This window comes from Gavialis gangeticus, unplaced genomic scaffold (genome assembly GCF_001723915.1).
Source record: "Gavialis gangeticus isolate Ggan-Ray unplaced genomic scaffold, GavGan_comp1, whole genome shotgun sequence".
In the NCBI taxonomy this organism is placed as follows: Eukaryota; Metazoa; Chordata; order Crocodylia; family Gavialidae; genus Gavialis; species Gavialis gangeticus.
The window spans coordinates 39,557,094-39,579,590 of record NW_017728993.1 but is presented as its reverse complement, the minus strand read 5'-3'; the positions used below and the strand labels follow the sequence as shown (position 1 = coordinate 39,579,590).

The 22,497-nt window shown below is 40.2% G+C and overlaps 1 protein-coding gene across 5 annotated transcripts in view; it reads left to right on the top strand.

The window, feature by feature from the left end:
- ZNF644 (zinc finger protein 644) overlaps positions 1–10,647 on the top strand; it is a 102,444-nt gene extending 91,797 nt beyond the window's left edge. For all 5 annotated transcript variants that reach the window (XM_019501585.1, XM_019501587.1, XM_019501583.1 and 2 more), the window contains 2 exons: positions 7,298–7,400; positions 8,949–10,647. In XM_019501585.1, the coding sequence (XP_019357130.1) occupies positions 7,298–7,400; positions 8,949–9,141 (296 nt within the window). In that variant the 3' untranslated portion in view covers positions 9,142–10,647. The remainder of the gene's footprint in view (positions 1–7,297; positions 7,401–8,948) is intronic.
- Positions 10,648–22,497: the final 11,850 nt, after the last annotated feature.

Genomic DNA, 22,497 nt, shown 5'->3' with positions numbered 1-22,497 from the left:
ATGCTGCACCTGGTGTGCACAGGCCAAGCAGGGAGCACACCCAAGCCTTGCGTCTTGCCCCAGCCAGGCGGCGTTCCCCTGCGGGCAGGACGGCTGTACCCCACCCCCATGGAGCTGCACGGCCCGGGCCAGGCCCCACCTCTGGTGCTGCTGAGCATCCCCACTGCGGCCTGAGTCCCCAGAACCCTGGGGCAGCCCCCCTCTCCTCTGGCTGCTGCCTTCCCAAGAGCCTGGCGGGGCTGTCCTGCCTGCAGCACTGCCCCCTCTCTCTCTTTTTTCCCCCCCTCCTCTGTCTTGCCTCTCTTGTCTCCCTCCTCCCCCCCCATCACAACATGTTTAAAAAAGAATACTCAAGAATAAAGGTAGTGTATGAAGCTTTATTTATTGTCACCAGGTTTAGAATTTTTATAAAACCTGTTATTTACTGTTAAAAAAAACAACATTTATGATTAGTAACTATATTAATATGCAGTGCGTCCTGCCTTGTACCCAGTTGTGTTTTTCTGATGTGCCTACAGTCCGGCACCTGACAGGGTATACATTGTGGGTTTTTTGGTATTCTAGCCAAAAATGTTGCCTACCCCTGGTTTACACTCTCTTTTCCCATTTAAATTGTTTGATATGGCTACCATAACTGATTAAAACATTCAGTAACCATAAAACATTGTTTTATGTTGCTTTAATACATGGTCTGTTAGCTGTGTGCATGAAAAAATTGCTGCTGGTATTTAAGGCTGTATCATTTCAAATTGGTGGTACTCAGTCTGTCAGGGTTTGGGAACTGCAGGCTTAGGGAACAGAGCAGGAGACTGGGATTTAGAGATCTGTGGGTGATCTGAGAATCACTTCACCTTTGTATGCCTCAGTTTTTTCCCTTCTATAAAATAGAGGAAATTGACTGATTTCCAAAGTGCTTTGTGACTTTATTGTTGAGCAGCACTGTGTAGAAACTGGATATAATACACTACTGAGATTGTGGGCAGCTCGTATTTTGTAGACATATTTTAAGCTGTTGGCAAACTACCAAAACAGCTGAGTTTTCCATTATTTACACTTGAAAGTTTTTCTTGCTTCTGGAGTTAGAAAAGTAATTTTGTAAAACCTAAAACTCGTATGATCTGTAGAGTACGAATCTGATCGTGAAGAACTTAAGTACCTTTAAATTTGACACAGACCATAGGTTGATACCAGCAGTGTAGAGAGTTTAATTATATTAGAAGACCATGTAAATAGAATGTAGTTTTACTTTAATCTTCATAGTTCTCTGAAGATTAAATTAATCTAAAGACTAAGAAATAGACCTATATATGTCAGTTGACTAAAAAAGCTTAAGGGAGCTAAATATGGCTTCCATTTGATGCTTCACAGTGTACAGTAAAGGTACTGTACTGGTGTGTGTTTGTAGGATGCACTTAGCAATAGAGGACCGGACTCGAGCACTCTGTTCTTGTTGAAGTGCAAGAAGCCAGCTTATGCTGTTAGAGAGATGGGGCTCAGTGTAAAAACAAAGTTTGAGATGAGCATTGTCTGCAATTAATTGGCTTCAGATTTCAGGCTGTGTGGATGTGTTGATTTTGTTAGAGATTTTTCCAGCTTTCATAAAGCTTTGAGGTTACTTTTTTACAACTTTGCACTTTTAAAAATAAATATTATTATTACAGTGAAATAAATTATTAGCTGAAACTGTGTCCCGGGACCTTGCTTTAATTACCTAATTTTATTCAAACATGAACTCTAGTTCCTATGTGATAAGACAGGTTCTTTAGGAACTATATATACTTTGCTTTTCAAGAAAATAAATACAATAAATTGTGCAGGCTGCTTTCCCAGGACTGCATTACCTCATGTACCCATCTTGGGGAAGTTTCATTTTTTCCCCACTACTTGACTGTGTATATATTCAGTATTCATATTATAATAGGACTTTTACTAGAAGATTCTGCGTTCTGATATATTTCAGGATATTTAATTTAATCTTGTCCTGTAGAAAATAGTCTATTGCAGACACTGTTCTTTCAGATTTAAAATGCTGAATGTAGAGAAACAGTTGCCAGTGCTCAAGGAATGAGTAAAAGGCCCAGTCTCCAAGCAAGATTGGAACTTGCTAGGCTCTTGGCCCTTGAAAATTAACTGTATAATTACAGATCTAATTTGCCAGGATGGCTACCCATTATATCTGCATTGCTTTGTAGCCATAGTCACAAATGACTGGCTAGGTCTGTTTGTATGTACAGTTGCCCGATTTGTATTTGCAGAGTGTTTTAATTGGAAATCCATTTCAATAACTTGATACAGTTTTTCAAGCTGTAAAATACACGTTTGTACAACCTGGAAATCGTTGGAGTCCTTCACCTCTAGAAGATGCCAGGTTCCTTTCGCCTACCTATTTTTGGAAAAAGTCTGGAAGATTACAGTCAGCTCCTGGAGTCTTGCAAATGACAGCTTTGTTCCTCCTGGCAGTCAAAGAATGGTAGACAGACTTCTCCAGCGTCTTCAAAGTACATAGTTCTCCTGTTTTTCCTCTTCTGAGGTCTTGGACACCAAGGTTCTCCTTCTGTCTCCCCAACCTTGTCTTTGCCCTTCTACTTTTTCTCCCCTGACTTAAGTCCTCTTATCCCTGTCTGTTACTGGCTAGGAATCGTCACTGTTTTCATCCTTTTGTTTCTGCTCCTACAGCTGAGAATCCATTTGTTTTTTTCTGCTGCTGCTCTTGTGAAGTACAGCAGTGCCTGCCTGTGCTCCCTTCAAGCAAAGAGGATGAGCAAGAGATACCGTCTGGAATGTCTTTATTTTGTGGTTGTGATATTCATAATTGATCAGCCAGCAAAAAATGAGCAAATGTATTAATATTGTCAGGAATATGAAATAAAATCCTCTGGTGTACAAATTACTGTAGGTAACAATATCTTGATGTACATTTGAACCATACTAATCTTCAGTAATGACTGGGAAAGACATTACAAATGACTGAATTTTGGCAAATTATCAAGTAAGCAAAGAAATAACAGATGGGTAAGATGTGACTGTTTAATTGTAGTGTGGTTTTAATATTAATATTTCATTAGGAAAACTTTATTTAAGAAAAGTATTGAAGTCCCAGTTAGAGTCTTTGTTTTGTGCTGTTGAAGTGAAGAGAGCACCTCCGATTTTAGTGAAGTCCTAATGTTATACATTCAAACTCACTGGATAAAAAGACCTGTAACAGAGATCATAATGAGTTTCCCACACAATTTTATGTTCCCCATTCATATTGGGTATATATTTTAGTCTGCCACCTGCATCTGTTGTGGTGTTTCTTGATAAACTGTCTCTGTGCTCCTACCTAACACATTCTGTTAAAAAAATATATTTTAATGGAACTTCAGCTCCTTAAAATGATATTTTCAAATATTTAATTTTCTTCTTCTGGTTTTAAAATTGGTTGTTCTCTGCCTTCTGGCATGTGGAATCAGAGGTTTTGATGAAATGGTGGGTCTAATTAGAGTGGACACATCTTCAAGCAGCCGCAAGTTCCACAACAGGGGCTTTCTTTGAAAGGAAGAGGTGCATTTCAGAGAGACTTTTATAGAGAATTGGGTGCCTAAGAAAGATCATGTCAGCTTCTATAGATTACATCTCCCTAGCCACAAAATAGGCATAACAGGTAATGGCAGTGCAAGCTTTCTTACCACTCTCTGACAAATTGCCTAATCCTAATCTTAAAGGAACTATCTTGACTCTTACGAGGACACATCATTTTAGGCCACTCTCCTGAGAGGGCTTACCAGCCTGCTGTTTGTAGGGGGCAATAATTTACGTGGAAACTGCTAGGAACTAAAGGTAAACCGAAGTAAAACCACCCAATCACCGCTGTGATCCCAAAATCTTATTTAATAACATAGGTTTGATTTTTACCTAACAGTAAGGCTTGAAGTGGCCTTTTTTCTTTGCTGGGTTCCTTTTTTGGGTTATTGCATTGTATCGTTATAGTACAAGACCCAGAACAGCGTGTGAATGTGTGCACAAGACTCTTAAGTGAATTTACTGATATCGAGTGCATAAATGATTAAAGCCAAGTAAGTTTTGCAGTCACTGATGATGATTCGTTCTCTAGTCAAACCTTATCAAAACTTTTATTCTCTCCTTTTGGATTCACTGGCTGGGACTTGAGCATGTTTATGCTGTGTTTATGCCTTAAAAAAAAAACCCAAGTGTACTCACTAAAAATAGGGGTAGGAAATATCTCCTTCAACTTGTCGCCAGTTTTAACATTTGCATTGCTGTCTGTTAGTTGTTTTCTGTCTGTCTCTTGCTGAACTGATCCAGTGTTCCAGTCTTAGTTCCCGTCTCTGAGAAGGACCACGTATCAGTGGTGAGCAGATATCCTTCCTTTACATCTTGCATCAAGACTATTTTCAGTCTTAAGTTTTTTATAATTGGTCCTTCTAGTAGATGAATGAGACCATATGTTTTATTCTTTCCCTCTGTTTCTTGAACCTCTGTAAAAATCCATTTCTTCAGTGCTGATATTTTGTAGTTAGTTTTGCAGCTGCTAAGTGACTGGAAACAGTTTACATGGATACATTGTAGTTTTAGTGGCTCCCTACTTTTCCTTCTCCTTCCAACAAGAGCTCTCTTTCATGTGGCAGTCTACAAGGTTCAGAGGGGCGAAGCTACTGTGATTGTTTCCACCTTGGTCAGCTGGGCCAAAGGTTAGGCTACAAGTTCTCTCCAGACACATTAGTTCCTAGGCTTCAGTACTTGGTCTCCTCCCTGCAGAAGGCTGTTCTCTGGAGAGGCTGGTACCAATAGTGTGGTGTATGAAATGTTAACCCATTGATTTAATGGCTGCTTCTCTTGTGAAATTTGTGCTTTTCTAAAACCTGAAAGATCTGGAATTCTTTATTGTAGAAACTAGAAACTGTGATTGGACACAAAGCATTTAAGGACACTTCCTGCTACCTAGAACACACTTTCACTTTTTTCAAGAGGATTTAAACGTTCTTACTGACTTTTCTGTCCAAACATCTATTCATGCAGTGCCAACAAAGAGCGTGCTCTGGTGTCCCATCCCCTAGTAGTTAGAATTCCTTCAAGCCTTCTGTGAATCACTTTAATGCTGCTTTTGTACACTTCTGGTGTCTTCATTTTAATTCTCTGCTCCCCTCAACTTTTCTCCTCACTTTTTCAGTAACTTCCCTCATTATTGTTTCCAGCCAGTTTGCAGCTGTCGTTTTATTCCTTCCTCTCACTCATTTTTCACAGCAATATGATTATTTGAAGGTATTCTTCCACCTCAGTCAGGAACTTGTTTCTGTGTCCCCCTCTGAACAGCAGGGCTCTGAAGCTCTAATGAGAGAGAATTGGAAATACAGAATTTTTCACTTTCTTTCTACTGGGAGGCATTTAGGATTGGTGCTGTCACATCCCTGAGTTTTTAGTTTAGATTACTGAGCTGAGACCTGGGTTCAGAAGATGTGCATGTCTAGAAAGAGCCTGTGTTTAGCTTTGTTTGTGCTGTGGGGTTGCTGCTACCTTAACCAGGACAGCAAAGCTGTGGTACGGATGCAGTCTCTGCTAGCAGGAGTTTTTCTGTCACCAAATTACTTTCTAACAACAGTTGCATCTTCATTAAGGGTTTTGCTCTCAGAGCTGTGCTGGCTTCAAGCCTTGTCTTTTCATGCATGTGGCCAGCACTGCTATTCCAACAGAACTTTGTGGGGTAGGACAGGGTCTTTCTGAATGTTAAACTTTTGTAGCTTGAGGTTTTCACAACTGGTGTGAAATCTTAAGGAGAGGAGTTTTTGTTAGATTGCTGAGAGTAGTTAGTTGTCTTTATGACATTTTCCTATGGTGTGATGAAGCAAACTTGACTTGTAAAAGAGAGAGACTGCAAAAATTAGATGCTGATAGTACTTCTGTTACTTTGGGATTTCTGTGCTTTCAGTGTCAGTGTTCTTGCTTTGCAATAGGGGTATAGAGAGAGTCCCCACCCTTCTCTGAACAATTCAAATTTGCTCTTCCTGGCTATATTGGAAGATTGTGTTGTGATTAGAATGTAAACTTCAGTTTAAAGTGTCTTCCCAACTTGGTTTGTTCTGAGAATTTTCCCTGCAATGATTCTTTGTAGACTTTTATTCCTTCTCCCCGAGAGGGTCCAGAGGTTCTTAATCTAAATTGAATCTACGTGCTACGTGGTTACATACATAGTTCAAACAGCTGGTAAGAAAATGATTCAGCATGCAACCTTGCATCACTGCATTGTCCTGATATCTACAGACCTTTTGCAATGGGATAATAATGTTTTCTTATGATTTCTTTTAGCATTCAAATAGACAGGAGTGTTAAGGAAGCTTCATCTCAGAATTCCATAGAGACAGGACAGGACCAAACCTTTTTTCCTCCCATTTGGCACTTTTATGATGAGAACAAGTGAGCCAGGCATTCGTGATGATGTAACAGATGTACACAAGTATCCCTTGCAGATGGAAAGTCTCACTGATGTTAGTTTGAAAAATGTAACTTGATTGAATGTATGTGTATTTTTACAACATAGTTTGAACTACAGTAATGAATAATGATTCTGTGTCTGAGATGATGTTAAGAATGAAAAGGAATTTCAAACTGTCATTAAGTAATTCCATATCATTCTACAATAAGGGCATTTTTACATATCTAAGCGCTGCAGCAGCAGGTGCTTTGAAAAGTGCCTGGTGCTGCAATGCTTGCAGTTGTGTAAGTGGTGAAATGCACATCAGCTCTGAGAAAATGGCAGTGGCATGCTTTTGAACTAAAACACCATCTTGGAGGTGCTGTAGTTCAAAAGCTAACTGCCACTGTTTTCTGCACACTGCTATGCATTTCACTGCTTATACAACTACATGCAGCACAGTGCAGTTCACCTCAGCTCATGTGCAGAGCAAACTCAATTAATTGAGTCTGCTCCAAAGCGGCGGATCTCCAGTGCATCTTGGGACAGAAAAGTATGTGTATAAATGCCCTAAGTTACTAGTGCTGGCTGGTAATAAGACTTAATGTTTAAGATCAGTTATGACCTGGCTGATATTGCTTGTTTTCATCTATAAAAATCTTAAATTTAAAAAAAAAAAAAAGTTACCTGCATTTTAAATATTCTTTAGAGCTTGATGCATGTTACAACTTCTATGAATTTAGATTGCAACTCAATATGGCATAGTAAGGGGAAATAAATAGCTTTTCAGCACTACTATAAATGGAAGTTTATTAACTATCTCTTCAGTTTTAAGACTGACTTAATTTTTCAATTTTACTTATGGAGATTTTTCTTGTTTCTTCTCAGCTTTAGACTGTAAGCAAAAGAAGTCAAGATCAAGATCTGGAAGCAAGAAAAAAATGCTGCCATTACCTCATAGTGCTGATGAAGTTTACATACTCCGATGCAGGTATATACATGTTCATTGCAACTGGTTACTTGACACATTCTTCTTTTTTTATTTTAAAGAGGTTATAAATTGTGGCTGCTTATAGAAAAATAACTCAAAAAATAACTGAAGTTAAAGGATGTATTTCTTTGTTTTGCTTAGTGCTGCCCAAGTTCAGTAGTAGTTTTAACCTAAGGGTGCTCTGTTACCTATAGGGGCACAGGCAGCAGCCTACAGCTGGTTGTAATCCCAATCAGACACTGATGCCTGATTGGGGAGCAGGGCCCAGCTGGAGTATATAAGGGCTGGGTCCCTGAACTGCAGGGCAGCAGTCTGCTGCCAAGAGCCGGAAGGTCAGCACCACTTGGAGGTAAGGGCTGGAGCTATGGGGAAGGAGGAGTTCCCATGCTCTTGGGCATGACCTGAAACTACACCCTGACGGGGAAGGGTGACCTGGTGGAGCTACCTGTGGTGGGGTAGCTCCCCAGAAATAATGGGCCAGTTACCTCCCCGGTGAAAGGTGGGTAGGGGCACCTGAAACCCCCAGCCCCCACATCTCTAGTGGGTTGTGATTTGAAACAGGGGAACCCAGGCTCACTGCAAGCACCAAGGCAGGGCCCAGGCCAGGTGGAGGGACCTGTGCCAGCCCCAGTCTCGCAGGAGAGCCTGGAGCATATTGGGGATCCGGATGTTAGACTCCGTTGAAGGACAGAGCTTGGAGCCCTAGTCCATGTTGTGAGAGGCTTGGAGTCAGTGGCAAGAGGGCCTAGGACCCAGAGCGAGAGTAGCTAGATGCCTGGGGATGGGGCTTGGAGCCGGGAGAGGATTGTGGCCCAGGTATGGGGTTTGGCACCCAAGGATTGGGCCTAGAGCCTAGGGTAGGAGCTGGTAGGCCCAGAGATGGGACTGGGAGCCTTGTTGATAATGAGAGTATGATAAGGCCTGGTTTGAGCCAGGATAGAGAACCCAGTGTGAGGGTGCTGGGATCCCAAGCTCCATTGGGGAGTGCGAGTCACATGTGAGACTCTGGAGCTTGGATCCCAGTACTAACTAGCTGGAGGAAACATCTGTGAGGTATGGGACACATCAAGGGGAGGTCTGAGCATGTACAGAGGCCCTTGTCATCACAGCAGGTAAAGGGCAGCCTCCTGCCTGATTAACATCTGATAATCTGGAACATTGAGGCATGGCAGGCAAGACAGGCAGGTTTGGCTGGAAACAAGTGGGCGGGCGTAGATTGAGATCGGCCCTGGGACGCAAGAGATTTTTGAAACGGTCTTATTTTTTTCAACAGATTTTAGGCTTCCACTTTCTCAAACGAAAACTTTTGTTGCGTTTCCTACTCCAAAAAAACCCAGCTCTGTTAAAGGGAAGAGATTGTTAATTATGGCAAGACGAATAGGCAGATCTTGTAATATAAATTTTAATCTTGTGTTTAGAAAACCTGAAATGCATAATCAAAGAATAATATATTAACCTTAAAGTGTTGTGTGTTTTTTTTTAATTCTTATCATATAATGTCTTCAATAGTGCTAACATATCTTAATGAAATTATTTTAATTTGCACAGGTTTTGTGGTCTGGTCTTCCGTGGACCTTTGTCTGTTCAGGAAGACTGGATAAAGCACTTGCAGCGACACATTGTCAACGCAAATCTTCCACGAACTGGAGCTGGCATGGTTGAAGTCACATCACTACTTAAAAAGCCTGCCTCAATTACTGAAACTTCATTTTCTTTACTGATGGCAGAAGCAGCATCATAGAACAAACATTTTAAATTTGAATTGGGTGTAAATTTGAAATACTTTGTCTTTTTTTTTTTAAAGTTGCTACACTAAATTATGTTTATAAATCCTGAAGCCAGAAAGATGGGGAAGGTGAATTACAGTAACATCAAAATAAAATGAGTACTTAACAGTTACAGTAAGTAGTCTTTATATTTTATATAGGGTGAAAGATGTGTTTTTAAGGTTTACTATGTTTTTGTCAGTTACTGTGTTCACTTATCAATACGAAACCATTACATGTAAAGCAGCCATTTTTAAATTGTTGCACATGGGTACTTAAAGACAGATTTTATTAAAAAAATGAAAATAAAACAAAACCATGTTCTCAGCAGTGTTACCAGAATCAAGGCTCTGTTTATTCCAAAAAGACTTGCATAGTAAAATAAGATATTATTATATTTTGTTTGTATGTATGTAGTGTTTTGTATAATACCAAGAACTGCTAATACAATTTACTCAATTTAGGGCATTAAATATCATGTACTTCATAGTTCAAAAGACTGTTTCATTCAAATAGGGCAATTAGTACTATTCTATCTAGGTGTGTAAGTGTTTTTTTTTTTTTAAATCACATGAAGCTTTTTGTACTAAAAAGTGGAGGGAAACTTGTTTAAACAAATATTTCTAAGAGAAATATGTACATAGTACTGGAAATTATTTGTGGTAAGGAAATATTCTTTACTTCAGTTGCATTTCTCACTGACAATAAAGTGGTGCATCTATGCTACCTCCTACTTGTCAACAAAGATGGTATTTACCCTTACATCTGTATCATAGATTCAAATCTAACTTCCTTTATTGCGAAGCATCTTTTTGTTAACACGTTTGTTTCTTTATGAAAGTCTGACTTGCTTACAGAACAGTTTGCCTCTACTACTTTATTTAACACTGTAGAAATGTACTAATAAGCATTGCTCACTACACGGTTTAGACTAGACCTTTTCATTTATAATTCTGTTTAACAAAATATCGTTTTAGCAAATTTGACCACCAATTGAAATGTTTCTACATATGAAGAGAATGTTTACAATTTAAATTTTAGAACTTGTTTTGGATGTGATTAATATGTATGAAACTGTGTAACACTATGCTCATGCTAAGGACCTACTTACGGAGTTACTGAAATAAATGTGCTGTGAGGATGGAAAATATGGTGCAGGTGTCTTGGTCATGATAAATTTGTGTTTGTTCATTTAGGCTGTCTTCAAACATGATTTAATTTTTAATCAGTAAATCAAATTCCTCTCTGAATCAGTTTTGTATGCAAGTAACATTTCATTTTATTCATGTAGGGTAATTAATACTGTAGTTAAGCCAAGGATATGCATTGATATTTTCTGTATATGTAAATAAAGTTAAAAGCAGTTAAAACAAGAGGAGTATTTTGGTAGAGTATATACATACCTCACTGCCAGTGAAATTGCTTTCCTACGGTATATCTCCTTACCAGAAAAATCTCTAAATAAAAAGGTTTAAAGAAAATCTGAATGTCTATAATTTGAAGCATTTCTTGTTTGCATTTTGCGTGAAATAAGTTTGTGTGAAATTGATCTGTTTGGCTTGAGATTAGGATCTACCTGTTAGTGATCCTAAGTAAAATACAGCAGTGGTTCTCAACCCTTTTAGACTCAAGGCACCCCTCCATAACTTTTCTGAAGGTAGTGGCGTTCTGGTTGAGAACCACTGTGAGAGAAGAACCCAAAAGCTTGAAGTGTGAAGTCTTTCTCTCTTACAAGAAAAAAAAAAACCTATCTTAAAATGAATTTTAAGAAAGGATCATTGTGTAACTAACTGCTTCTAAATTGAACTGTACAAAGCAAGCCTGTGTGGCTCTGTTGCCTTAGCCTCTCACATATCAGGGATTCCTGTGCTACTTGTTTGGCACCAGGCAAGTGAACGCACAGCTCAGCTTGGCTCTGTAAGATAACCTTTGGTGCAGTCCAGGCTGCCTCCCTCAGCTGTGGGAGCAGCAGTTACTATGCCAGTAAGAACAGTCCTTGTCAGAGATGCGAGCACCGCAGGCAGGGCCTAAAGGAGCAATTGTAGGACTTCACCTTCTTACAGGTTTGTTTAAACCTACCTTTGTGATGGCTTAACTTTGGGACCTTCATATAGAGTGCATGCGCCCCTCTGTTTTGCAGCTGGTAGTGCTGGGCAAAGCAGGGGGTGTTTTCCAGGCTTCTGCACATTCCCTGGCATAGTGAGGTCACTGGGCTTGTGCCCTGCTTCCTGAGTGACATGTTCTTGTCCCCTCTTTGCCCTTAAAGGGGCAGTGCTGTCACAACCTCTGCATGCAGAGGTGCATGCACCTACATGGTCCAAGCTATCCTGTGCAGGGGGCAAGGAGAACAGGCTGGGTGTTTTGGCTGTCTCCCTGCTGCCCCATCAGTCTTCTGCATTTCTTTGCACCTTAGCTTGAGATGGCTTAAAGGAGCAGCCTGCCAAAGTTGCATTCTTTAAATAAATAAGTAAATGGTCGCTGTCCTTCTATACACCAAAAAGTTTCGGATTGGAAACATGGGGCTGATCCTGTGATCAGATTTCTTCCATGTGCAATGAGCTCTTTGCTCTCTCTGCCCCTGCCTGCTACATTCACTTCCTAGTGCAGCAGTGCTTATGCCTCTGCATGGGGCAGTTTCACCTGGCTGTGGTAGCAGCAACAGCAATGCCACGCACAGCACCCTTGAAAGGATCTTGCAGCACTGTAGTTAAGAGCCACTGACTTTCAACAGTGCATCGTGTTCACAGATGCGTTTACATGTGATTGATGAGAATGTGAGTAAATAGCTGACTGGCACAATATGCAGTAGGGTGGGACAGAGCCTGACAGGCTACACTGCCTCTTGGTAGGTTAATACCAAGAGAGATTGTGCTGTATCTCAACTGTGCAATTCACTGTGGGTTAATAAGCCCAAAATTTGGTATAGTCTTGATTTTTATCTTGGAAACTGATGCCATTTAGTTGATCTACAGAACAGAGAATGTGGGCAGACTCCTGTGCCTTTGTAACAGCCACCTACTTCAGCTGGTCTTCACAGAGCTACAGCACTGTTCCCTCTGCCCAGCAGTGTAGGATTAGGGCCATATTTGGTATGGCATTAGAGTTTGGTTTTAGCTGTGGATACTGGCAAGCAACTAAATGTTTCTGAAGTTTTAAGTATTTTCCTATGGGATTCCCTACTCTTGAGTGGGAAATGTGCTTTGAAAGTTAGTAACGGATTAAGAAACTACATTTTTTAAAAGGCAGGTAAAACTAGCTGAGAACAATGAAATTCCCTTAATTGTTTGTAGTGCTTTAAGGAGTACTTATTTACTTTCCTCACCAAAAGATGCTTGTAAAAGGACCACATTCTGAGGCTAGCTAACTGGTAAGTTCAGTGTTTCTAAGTAGGACTATACAGTAAAACACCATCCAGAATTTAGTTGAAATAATGTCTGTTTAGAACAAAATAAATATATATACAACAAATCCAGAGTGTAAACACTAAAGAGTAATGCTTTTTTGTAATGCCTTAACATGTAAGGCTGTGTTTTGAGGAGCATGAGGGTTTAATCTTAAAATACGGGAAGGAGAAAGAACTAATCAACTTCTAGAACCAGGCTTTTAAATTTGAAGATTAATGGCTAGACTTCTGCACGGCTTGATCAACAGCTACACAGTTATTTGCATTTGTTTGCAATTTTGTTCTTTTTCTGCACTGTTATTTTACAGCATGGTAATTTGCACTGCCCTTCTGCCTGTTGTTTTTGGTGCAGGCTTACATAAGCAGTTGTTTCTTGGAAGGGTATATATCAATATATATAAATTTTGAAAGGGTTTCTAAGGTGCTGTGGGAAGCCTGGGGATGTGTGGGGGAAAGGCTCATTTTTTTTAGGAGCCTTCCATAAGTCCCATGGCTTCAGTGCCATTTCCTAAGCCAATTCAGAAAAGAGAAGCCATAGTTAATGCTTTAAACTTGAATGTCTCAAAGAGGTTTATACTAGAGTTTTTGAAGAGCTATGCTAGAGTTTTTTGGGAGTTGGACTAGATGACCTCCTGTGGTCTCTTCCAACCCTAACTTTTTATGATTCTAAGAGCAGTTAAGAAATCTGAGGCAGCTGCTGGAAGCTGGTGGTGTGTTTGGGCAGACCCTGCGGAAGCTAGGAGTTGAGCAGCTCCCTGACCTCATCAGGGTCCTATTACTACTTTTCCCATTCACATTATGCACCAGGTGTACTGTAATCATTAGGACAGAGCTGCTTGATTGACTTGGGTCAGCCAGCTTTGCCTGTGCAACCTGAGGATGAGAGAGAATTGTTCTAGAACTGTTGTTGACTTCACTCGGACACTGCAGTGCCAAACGGTGAGGATGAGACACCTGTCCCAGCAAGAGGAAGGTGACTATCCAGCTATCCTAGAATTATCAACTGGAAGGAACCAGAAATAATTGCTTTTGTAGTGAAAGGATGTACAGGTTAATACCTTGAGGGGGCTGTGATTGAGTTCCAGACATGCCTGAAATAGATTTAAGCCAGCAGTCAGCAGCCTTTTCAGGCTGCAGGCCAGAATGACCCCACTCAAAACAATGGCAAGTGCGTAGGCGCTAGGACTCAGCTACTGCTTCTCTCCACAGTGGCATAGGGAGAGGTCCTGCAGCTGCTGCTGCTTCTCCCTGTGACATCATAGGGAGAGTGACCACGGACAAGCATGGGCAAAGCCCCATGACCATGGGACACGAATTGCTAATCCCTGATTTAAGCAGCTGAGTTTTGCAAGGTGTTCCAGATGTATTAACAGAAGTACCATGTACCCATTCTGTGTCCCAGCCTCTTCCCAGACAAGCTCAGGAGGTCTACTAAGTCCTTCCAAGTAAGCATGTATTATGGGAAGATCATTAACAGTTACTCCAGGGATCAGAAAGGTGCATCTTGTGGAATAGCATAAGGCTTGGCTAAAAAATTGCCAAGTAATAGAAATAAAACCAGCTTGTAGACTGGTACAGTACTTTTTCTGGTCCCACTGTGAATCCCATATGACATCCATACCCAATAATTTCTTCCAGGGCTTGTTCATAGATTAAACTTTAACATGACCATGTTGCATAGTGAGCAGGAGCAGAATGGCACTGAATAGCAAGTGCTTACATTTATTAAGAGTGTTTGTGATACAGTAATTATGGACTAGGATAAAAGGGAGGCTGTAGTTAACAACACTCCACTAGATTGCAGTTTCTAGCCTGGGAATTGGTGGGCTGTGTTACTAGTACATCAGTTATATTTCACAATTGTATTTTATGGGGGTGTAAATACATTAATGAGAAAGTAGAAAGCATGGAAAGTCTTCAGTGTGTTGTATTAGACTCTGGTATGATTTCACATATTTAAATGCAATATGTAGATGCCACTGCTTGGCTCATAGGTCAGCAGATTCAATGTAAAGGAAACATTTTGGCCATATTGCTCCATGTGTGATCTCCTGCAATAAAATATTCCAATGTATTTCTTTGAAATGGTGAGTTGTTGTGTGACTTACTGAGTATTTTCCCTGCTTTCCCTGCATGGCTTCACCAGCATACCTAACCTGGAACAGTGCCCTCTGCAGCTGAAAGGGTGTCTGAGTGACCTAAGATATTTTCAGAAAACTGAAATGGGTGAACCAAGAAGAGTCCAGCCAGATATTATATGTACTCAGAACTGGAGATAAGGAATGCAGTTTGGAGAACCAAGGGAGATGGTGTACGTTGCTGCCCTAACATGAGGTTCTGTTCTTCTCATAAATAATGGAGTCATTCACAGGAACATGGACACTTCTTTCCCCCAGATGCCGAACCTGCCAAATTCACTTCATGCTGGTAACTATCTCCTGAAGAGGTTCCCTGATCCTGAGCTAGCAAGGAGTTGCTGTTTCTGCGGAGGGAGGTGTAAGCATAGCCAGCAGCTGCCAGATGTATGAATTTTCTCATGACCCAATATTGCAGCTGCCACTGCTGTTGATCCCCATCTCAAGCAATGGTGTGAAAAGTGGCTATGGGCTGTAAGAAGGTCTCTGCCACCTGGCAATGTTAACTCCCTGGCTGCTGACTGGACCTGTAGCAACAGTGCCTTGTTTCCAGGGCTTGTTTGGGGGGGCTGATGAGAAGGCTCTTGCCCCACTCCCTGCTACTTGTGTTCTGGTGCCCACCCTTCTTTCAGTGCCCAGGACTCATGCTCCACTTGCCCACCCTTAGTTAACTAATATACTAATAGTTAGCTAGTGTATATATTATTGCTAGTAATTTATCTGTCCCCTCTCAGAGCAGCTGTTTGATTTTCCCAGCTGCCTCTTCCTCCTCCCCAACTCCCCCACTAATATCTTACTGCTATCCACAGCATTTTCAAGCTTTCTGGAGGAGCAAAAATGCAGGAGCCAAACAGCCTCCTTATAAAGTGAGCATATTTTCCACAACAGCCAGACTGCTATTTTTTCTCTTGGCCTTACCATATGTTGTAGCTTAAGCCTTTAATTTCCTGGCACCCTTGTCTGGTCCTGGTTATACTAAGCTTGGCCATCTGGTCACCCTGCATCGCCACCTCTCTCCAGATTGAAACCAGGGTCTGAATATTGTTCTTAGGTCCGGAGACAACCCTTTGACTGTAAGAAAATTTACTCTTATGCCGTGCTTTCATATTCACACAGAAGATCCTTGATGTCTAAGTAGTGCAGGTAAGTGTTTTTGGCCATCGTGACCTCTAGGTATTGGAATGCAGGACCCAGGCCAGATAAGCCACCAGACAGCTGTGGAGGATGGAAAAAGACTATCTGAATCACTTGTACAAATACAGCAGCAAATGCTGTCTGTCCTACCCACATTGTGGAGCCCAAAACAGTGGTTAGCTTAGCTGGAAGCAAGTTCAATTCAAATGATGATTGGCATGGAGGCATCACTCTGAAAGCATGGCTTGCATATGAAGGCAAGGTTTGTTACAGTTGATTTGGGGGATCCCTACATGGGGTCATGGTAAATTTTTCTATGGAAAAGGCCACAGAAATAAACATTATCAGTAGTTGTGAGATTTACAGGTCTTGGAATTGCCCTTAAATGAACTCTTGAGTAGGACGCAGGGCCAGAAAACAGATTTCCTCCCACATCTCTAATAACAATATTTGAATTCTCAGTAACATTGTCTAGCTCAGTAAAAGAAATGCTCCTCAGAACTGAGGCTTGGTTAATTGATAGTTGGATCGCTGCTTGTTGAAATGCAGCATTTAAATATAATTTGGGGCAGGGGTGCTGTATGTTGATCTGTCACAATGAGCTGTGCTCTTTGGAGTGTTGTAGTTGGGCTGTTCTCCAGATCATTGGGCTTGCTACATTTTTAGTTCTGGTGATGTGTTTATTTTACCCAGCTACAGACACAAATCATGTTTAAATATGACTTTGTGTAACACATTCAAATACAGCTTGTTAATAACTTAAGTCACTGCTGCAATAGTAACTGCCAAAAGCTTCATTTCTTGGTTAGTTCAGACTCCAGGTAAGGGAAATGGCTGACAAAGCAGAGTGAGTTACCTAGATTAAGCTGCATCTAAGCTGAATAAGGAAATGTATGTCATCCACACATAAACTCTGCTCACTACAAGACAGGTAGACATTCAGCTACCTCGTCCATGAAAAAGTGAATTACCTTATTGAAGATGAGAGGAAAATGCTCTTATGTGGATGCTGAAGTTGGGAAAGGCTTAATAAATCATCTGAAAGAGAAACTGCAAGCAGTAGAAGATGTGGTTACCATAAGGCTACCACTTTGTTGTGCTCCATAAAATCTAACACCTGGATGAATTTATTGTTTCCTTCAAAGTTTAGCATGCTTTCTGAAGGGCCACACAGTATCTCTGCCCTAGCTGAATGCTCCAGAAAGCAAGTCTGATTCCAGCCTATAACAAGAAAAAGTTGTGGCTTGGGCAAATACAGACTTTAGCTCCAAGTCACCAGAGATGAAAGGCTACTATATTTATCTATTTTGCCACCTAGACTAATTTTGCTGTCACTTTTTAAAATGATGGCATTGTGATTACTCACATTGTGAATTAATGACACCTCCTTTTTATCGTATTTTAGCACCAGTCATAGCCTTGACAGTGATGAGGCCTCAACTCACCATCTCTTTTTCATATTAGGACTACAATTTCCCCCTTAGAGGTCTCTTCTCCCCTATTAGATTTCTGCCATTTTATGTCATTTTCTCCATTGAAACGATAGGCAAGCAACCCCCTCTATTGAAACTAATGGAGCTTTTTGATCTGGCCATCAGAGGATGTTAATAGAGCACACGACTTGCCTTACTGCCCCAGGACCCAAGCAATCCCTGTTTATAGCCTCCTCCCCCTTAGCCTCCTTTGTTCTTGGGATCTTTTCTGGTCATTTTTCTTCCTGTACTGGCTTTGATCTTTTCTTCTTATCCTTCTGTATGTTCTCTTATGCCTTTGGCTGCTACTAGTCTCTATAATATGTCAGGACAAAAGCTTTGCTTACTAATTTTACGGGGAATAAGTGATGGGATATAGCTAGTATGGATACCTGTTACTTATGGCTTATTACCTATTTTGATAGTCACTTTTTTCCTAAAAATAAAGTAGTTCCTGTTTCACCTATAAATAGACCTCCACATGTATTTGTTCATGCTTTAGAATAATTTTTGGATAGATTATGGTAATAAGAAATTGGTAATAACAAAAGGGTCAGAGTTGTAATAATTAGTAATCTAGACGTTTATGATGCATTCTTGTTGTTCAGTCTGGTGATCATAGTATCTTACTTCATGAATTTCCTTACTTAGAATGAGACAGATGAGTGGAACATCCCGTTTTCCTTGTTTCTGCATTCCTTAGATATATGCAGAAATTGTTACCAACAGCTATATTTGAAAGAGGGAAATAACTAGGAAACTGAGCATTTGATTGAATTATTTCTGAGCAAGCCCTTTAAACAAGGGAGAACTGATATTTTCACTGGGAGAGTGATCTAGAATTAAAGTGTAAATAATGAATGCAATAGATGTCATGAAATTCTCCATACTAAATTAAACTGTGAGTTCAGATTTTTATCTGGCGAGGTGCCAAAAGTATCTGAACCCCCACTGCTAGCAGCAAACAAAATCAGCAACCTGCAGGTTAGCATAATTTCTTTGCAGTATGTAGCAGCTGGCACATAATTTAATAAAGGGCAGGGAGGGGGGAGCACTAGCTTTAAATCTCCACTCTCTGTAACATGTGTTGTGCATTGGAGTGGGTTATAGATGGTGTGAACTGGTGAGATAGAAAGGCACTTTGTGTTGCTTTAAAAAATTTAAAGCAGTGGGCATGTTGCAAAAGAAAGATGTTTATACTTTAGACAGAGACAGATTAGAATGATAGAATACCAGTCCCCAAAACAGCCAGGTTTACAACATGGCACCTACTCTCCATGTTTTCATCTGAAGTGTATATTTTCTTACGTTACTTTCTTCTAGACTTCATAGCCTAAAATAAGGTAGAATTTTACTTCTTCCAAAGTTCTCCAACCAACATTTAAAAACATGGATGTCTAATGTTAGGCACCTAAAAACACATCCTGATTTTACAGGGGACTGGTCGTGGCCTGTGAATGCTCAGAATCCCTGAGAATCAGGCTGCTACTTAGTTGCCTAAATTCAAATATAGGTACCATGTTTCATGTTCTCGCAGTACAATAAATTAGCTTAATCTTACCAGTCATTAGTGATGTTGCTGTTATTACTACACATGGGTTGAATAGTCCAATCTTCTTAAAATCAAAAAGTAGTAAGTAAAAATTGAACTGGATGTATTCAGAACTTGAGGTATTTCATATGCTAGCTGCCTGGAAAGACTGGCACATGTCTGTATGCAATTAATGTTTTGTACTGATTTTTGTCTCTCAGATATGTTAGCCACCACTCTAAAAATCTCACAGCACATAACTGCGATTTTCCTTCTCCCAAGAAAAATATTAACTGTGTGGTTTATAATGAAGAGGGGTCCCATAAAGAAATCTAGGTGTGTAATGGATATAATTATGTGGCTGGTTTCTCTTATATCTGTTTCTCTTTTTCTCTAAGAAGGTCCATAGAACCTACTTCCTAGATTGGAAGTGCCCTGTGCTATGCTTTATGCTCCTTGTTGACTTCAGTGTTATTCTCAAGGAAGTAAATCAAGTGAAATAGTAAGTATACTGTCAACCTTCCACTACTCTGGAGTTCTGTTTTGGTCAGGAGTCAGAATGAGCTTGGGGATCTCCTTCAAATGGACAGCTACAGAACAGGGGACAGACTATGAAACTGCCATACAGTGTGGAATGGTTGACTCATTACTGGCTAGTTCTGATACTGGAATGGCAAGTGATGTTCAAGGCTATGAATTAATGGGCTGTACCAGGGCTACAAGAGGCTAGGCCACACCTGATTCTAGTCTTTTGCTTTCCTTGGTACATGTAGTGCATTCTCTATCTACCTCTTTTGTTTTTAATTTTCTTTTTTCCCAAGCGAGTCTCTGAAGGAAAAAGGATAGTAACTGGGAAATAGAGCTGTGATACTTCTCTCCCTTAATTCTTGTTTGATATTTTCTGATAATCAATTATCAGAAGTCACTGAAACATACCTCATTTCAAAATTGTCTTCTAGTCAATAAATGATAGTTTTTCATTGATGGAAGATGAAAAATTAAAAGAATAACTGAGACATGTATATTTTGCACCCCTTATATGCATAACAAGTTACTGATCATTAACAATCACTCAATAAGTCAAAAGCATGAGAGAGTAATAAAACAGTACTTCGTGAAGCCTACCTCAACTTCATCAGGTATGTACAGTTTCTAAAATGTTGTATAAGTATAAATAAGAAGGCAGGCCTTCCAATAATACTTATTTTGTAGGGTGGAAAATATAAGATAAAGAAACAGGGTGTTCCTTCATCATGCTATTTTCAACAGGATTGTGAACATTTTATGTAAGAGGGGTTTGTGTATAGGGGTTTTATGTATAGGGGTCATTTTCCCTAGTATAAATAGGGGCAGCTAGTTGTGGCACATCAGTGCGCTGCACTGCATTGCACTGAGTCTAGCAATTAGAATGTAGCCAGACAAAATCACAAGGGGGTATGAAAATAAAAGAAAGCTTTAATGTGATTTAAATACCGTGACGGAGTTGCATTCAATGACAGCCTGGTCACCAAGTACAGTGCGACATCATCCTCTATAGAGATGTATTCCCGCAAAAGACTTCTGCATCAGCCATCTGGCTCAGACTCTATAAGCCCAGTTCAGTGAATGACACATCACCCGGTGGGACTTACTAAATTTGCTTAAACATAGGCACATCATCTTTTCATAAAAAAAGCTTGAATATGGCCCTAATTTATCTAATGTGGGAGTATGCCATAAAACATGAATAAAGCCAAGCTATAGCATGTATTGGATGCATACCTAGCCCATCTAATTCATTGCACTCACTTATTCACAGGTACAATTGAAAACATTATATTTGGTGAGTTACATAGATTGCACAGAAGTATTCCATCACTGTTTGAGGAAATTGGTAAAGGTACGCTTTAAATTCAGGTTTCAGGGTGCCTAAAATAGAAGTCAGGTAGATTAACAATCTTTTTTTTCTTCCTAGATTTCATTTAGAATGGCCACTTCCCACTTGCTTTTTGAATAGATCCCTTGACTCAAGCTTTTCCTGCTCTCCCCATCTCAAATAAACTCAAATATTTGGTGATGTCTTATGTCCTGACCATCTCCATTATCTCAAACTATTATATTAGCCAGTAGGTGATTACAAAATTGTTTTAGTTGTTTTCACACCTCAGCTACAGCTACAGCTACCATCCATCTGAATGCTTTTCATACTTGGGAGTCTGGTATTTTTTAGTGTACTGGGTTTTATAGATTTCATAGACATTAGAGCTGGAAGGGACCCAGCGAGATCATCGAGTCCAGCCCCCTGCCATAGGCAGGAAGTCCGCTGGGGTCAAATAATCCCAGCAAGATAAGCATCCAAATGCCTTTTGAATGTGTCCAGACCAGGTGTTTGTTTGCTAACATTTGCTATACCAGTCCTTGAGCTGAATGGTCTCAAACAGCACAAATGTAATTTCTGTCAGAAATCTCAGTCCAAATGCCAATGCTTGATTCCCAGAATCTGCACCAAGAAGTGATTTGTGTTAGGGAAAGAGAGAGGGCAGACACATTGTTTGCAAGTGTTCCCCATGAAATTAACAGCATCGCGTGACTAGTAGCACAGTACTTTTTCAAAGTAATCAAACTTTGCGTTCGTGCCATGTAAAATAAATTTATAAAACTGTACATTGCAGCAGCATCTGGTGACTCCTGCCTTAATATTGCAACCCTAAAAGCAGAACACTGTGACACACCATTAGCTAGACATTTTACCAACATAAGTGATCCATATGGAAGCACAGAAATACAGGAATCATTACAATCTGTCCAGTAAGTTGATATATTAGGATTTCATGCCCTAACAAATATCTCTTAAACTCCATTGTTATAATGAAATCAGTAAATAGTAGCTTATCATTTGTGAATATCTTGCAACTTCTGGCAAGATTTTGATGCTGCTAAGGAGTAAGTTCATTGACTCCCATAGAACCATGCCTGGAAGTCAGTGTTGTCAGGAGCAAGTCCTTAGTAGGCATTATCCTATGAAAACTTGGATTTATCTGAGATGCTTGTGGACCTTCATCCCCTCAGTAGCTGAGCACCTCCAAATCTTACTGTATTTATACTCTTCCTCTGGGGTAGGACAGTGCTAATATCCCTGTTTTGCACATAGGGAGCTGAGGATTGACCACTTTTACAGAATGGTCATCATGTGGATTGACCATTTTTACAGAAACAAAGTGAAAGGGGATTTTCAGGACAAGAGGACAGAGTTACAATAAATTAACATTCCCACTATAACTGAACAGCAAGATGAATGCTAAAATATTCATAATAGAGAAGACATAACCAATGCTAGAGCCTTCTGTAAAGGACAGATCCCTCCTACTGCAATATACTCAACACTCAAAATGGCCATGCCAACCAAGTATTTTTTCTTGTGAATTTTTCTGTACTCACTCCTAGTATAAAAGAGACAAGAGAGATGCTTCTAATTCCGCTCTGGTTACTTTAGCAAAAGGATTAATCATGTGAATTCCTAATAGCAATAGTGAGTTGGGGTTATCAGTCAGTGGCCAAAGCAAGAAAAGACTCTCAGTCAATTAAACATTTAAGCAAGCAAAGAAGCAAAATGACTGGCAGAGAAGTTCAGAGAACGAGTACACAGTAAGGGCTGATCTCTTCTCTGCAAATGAGCT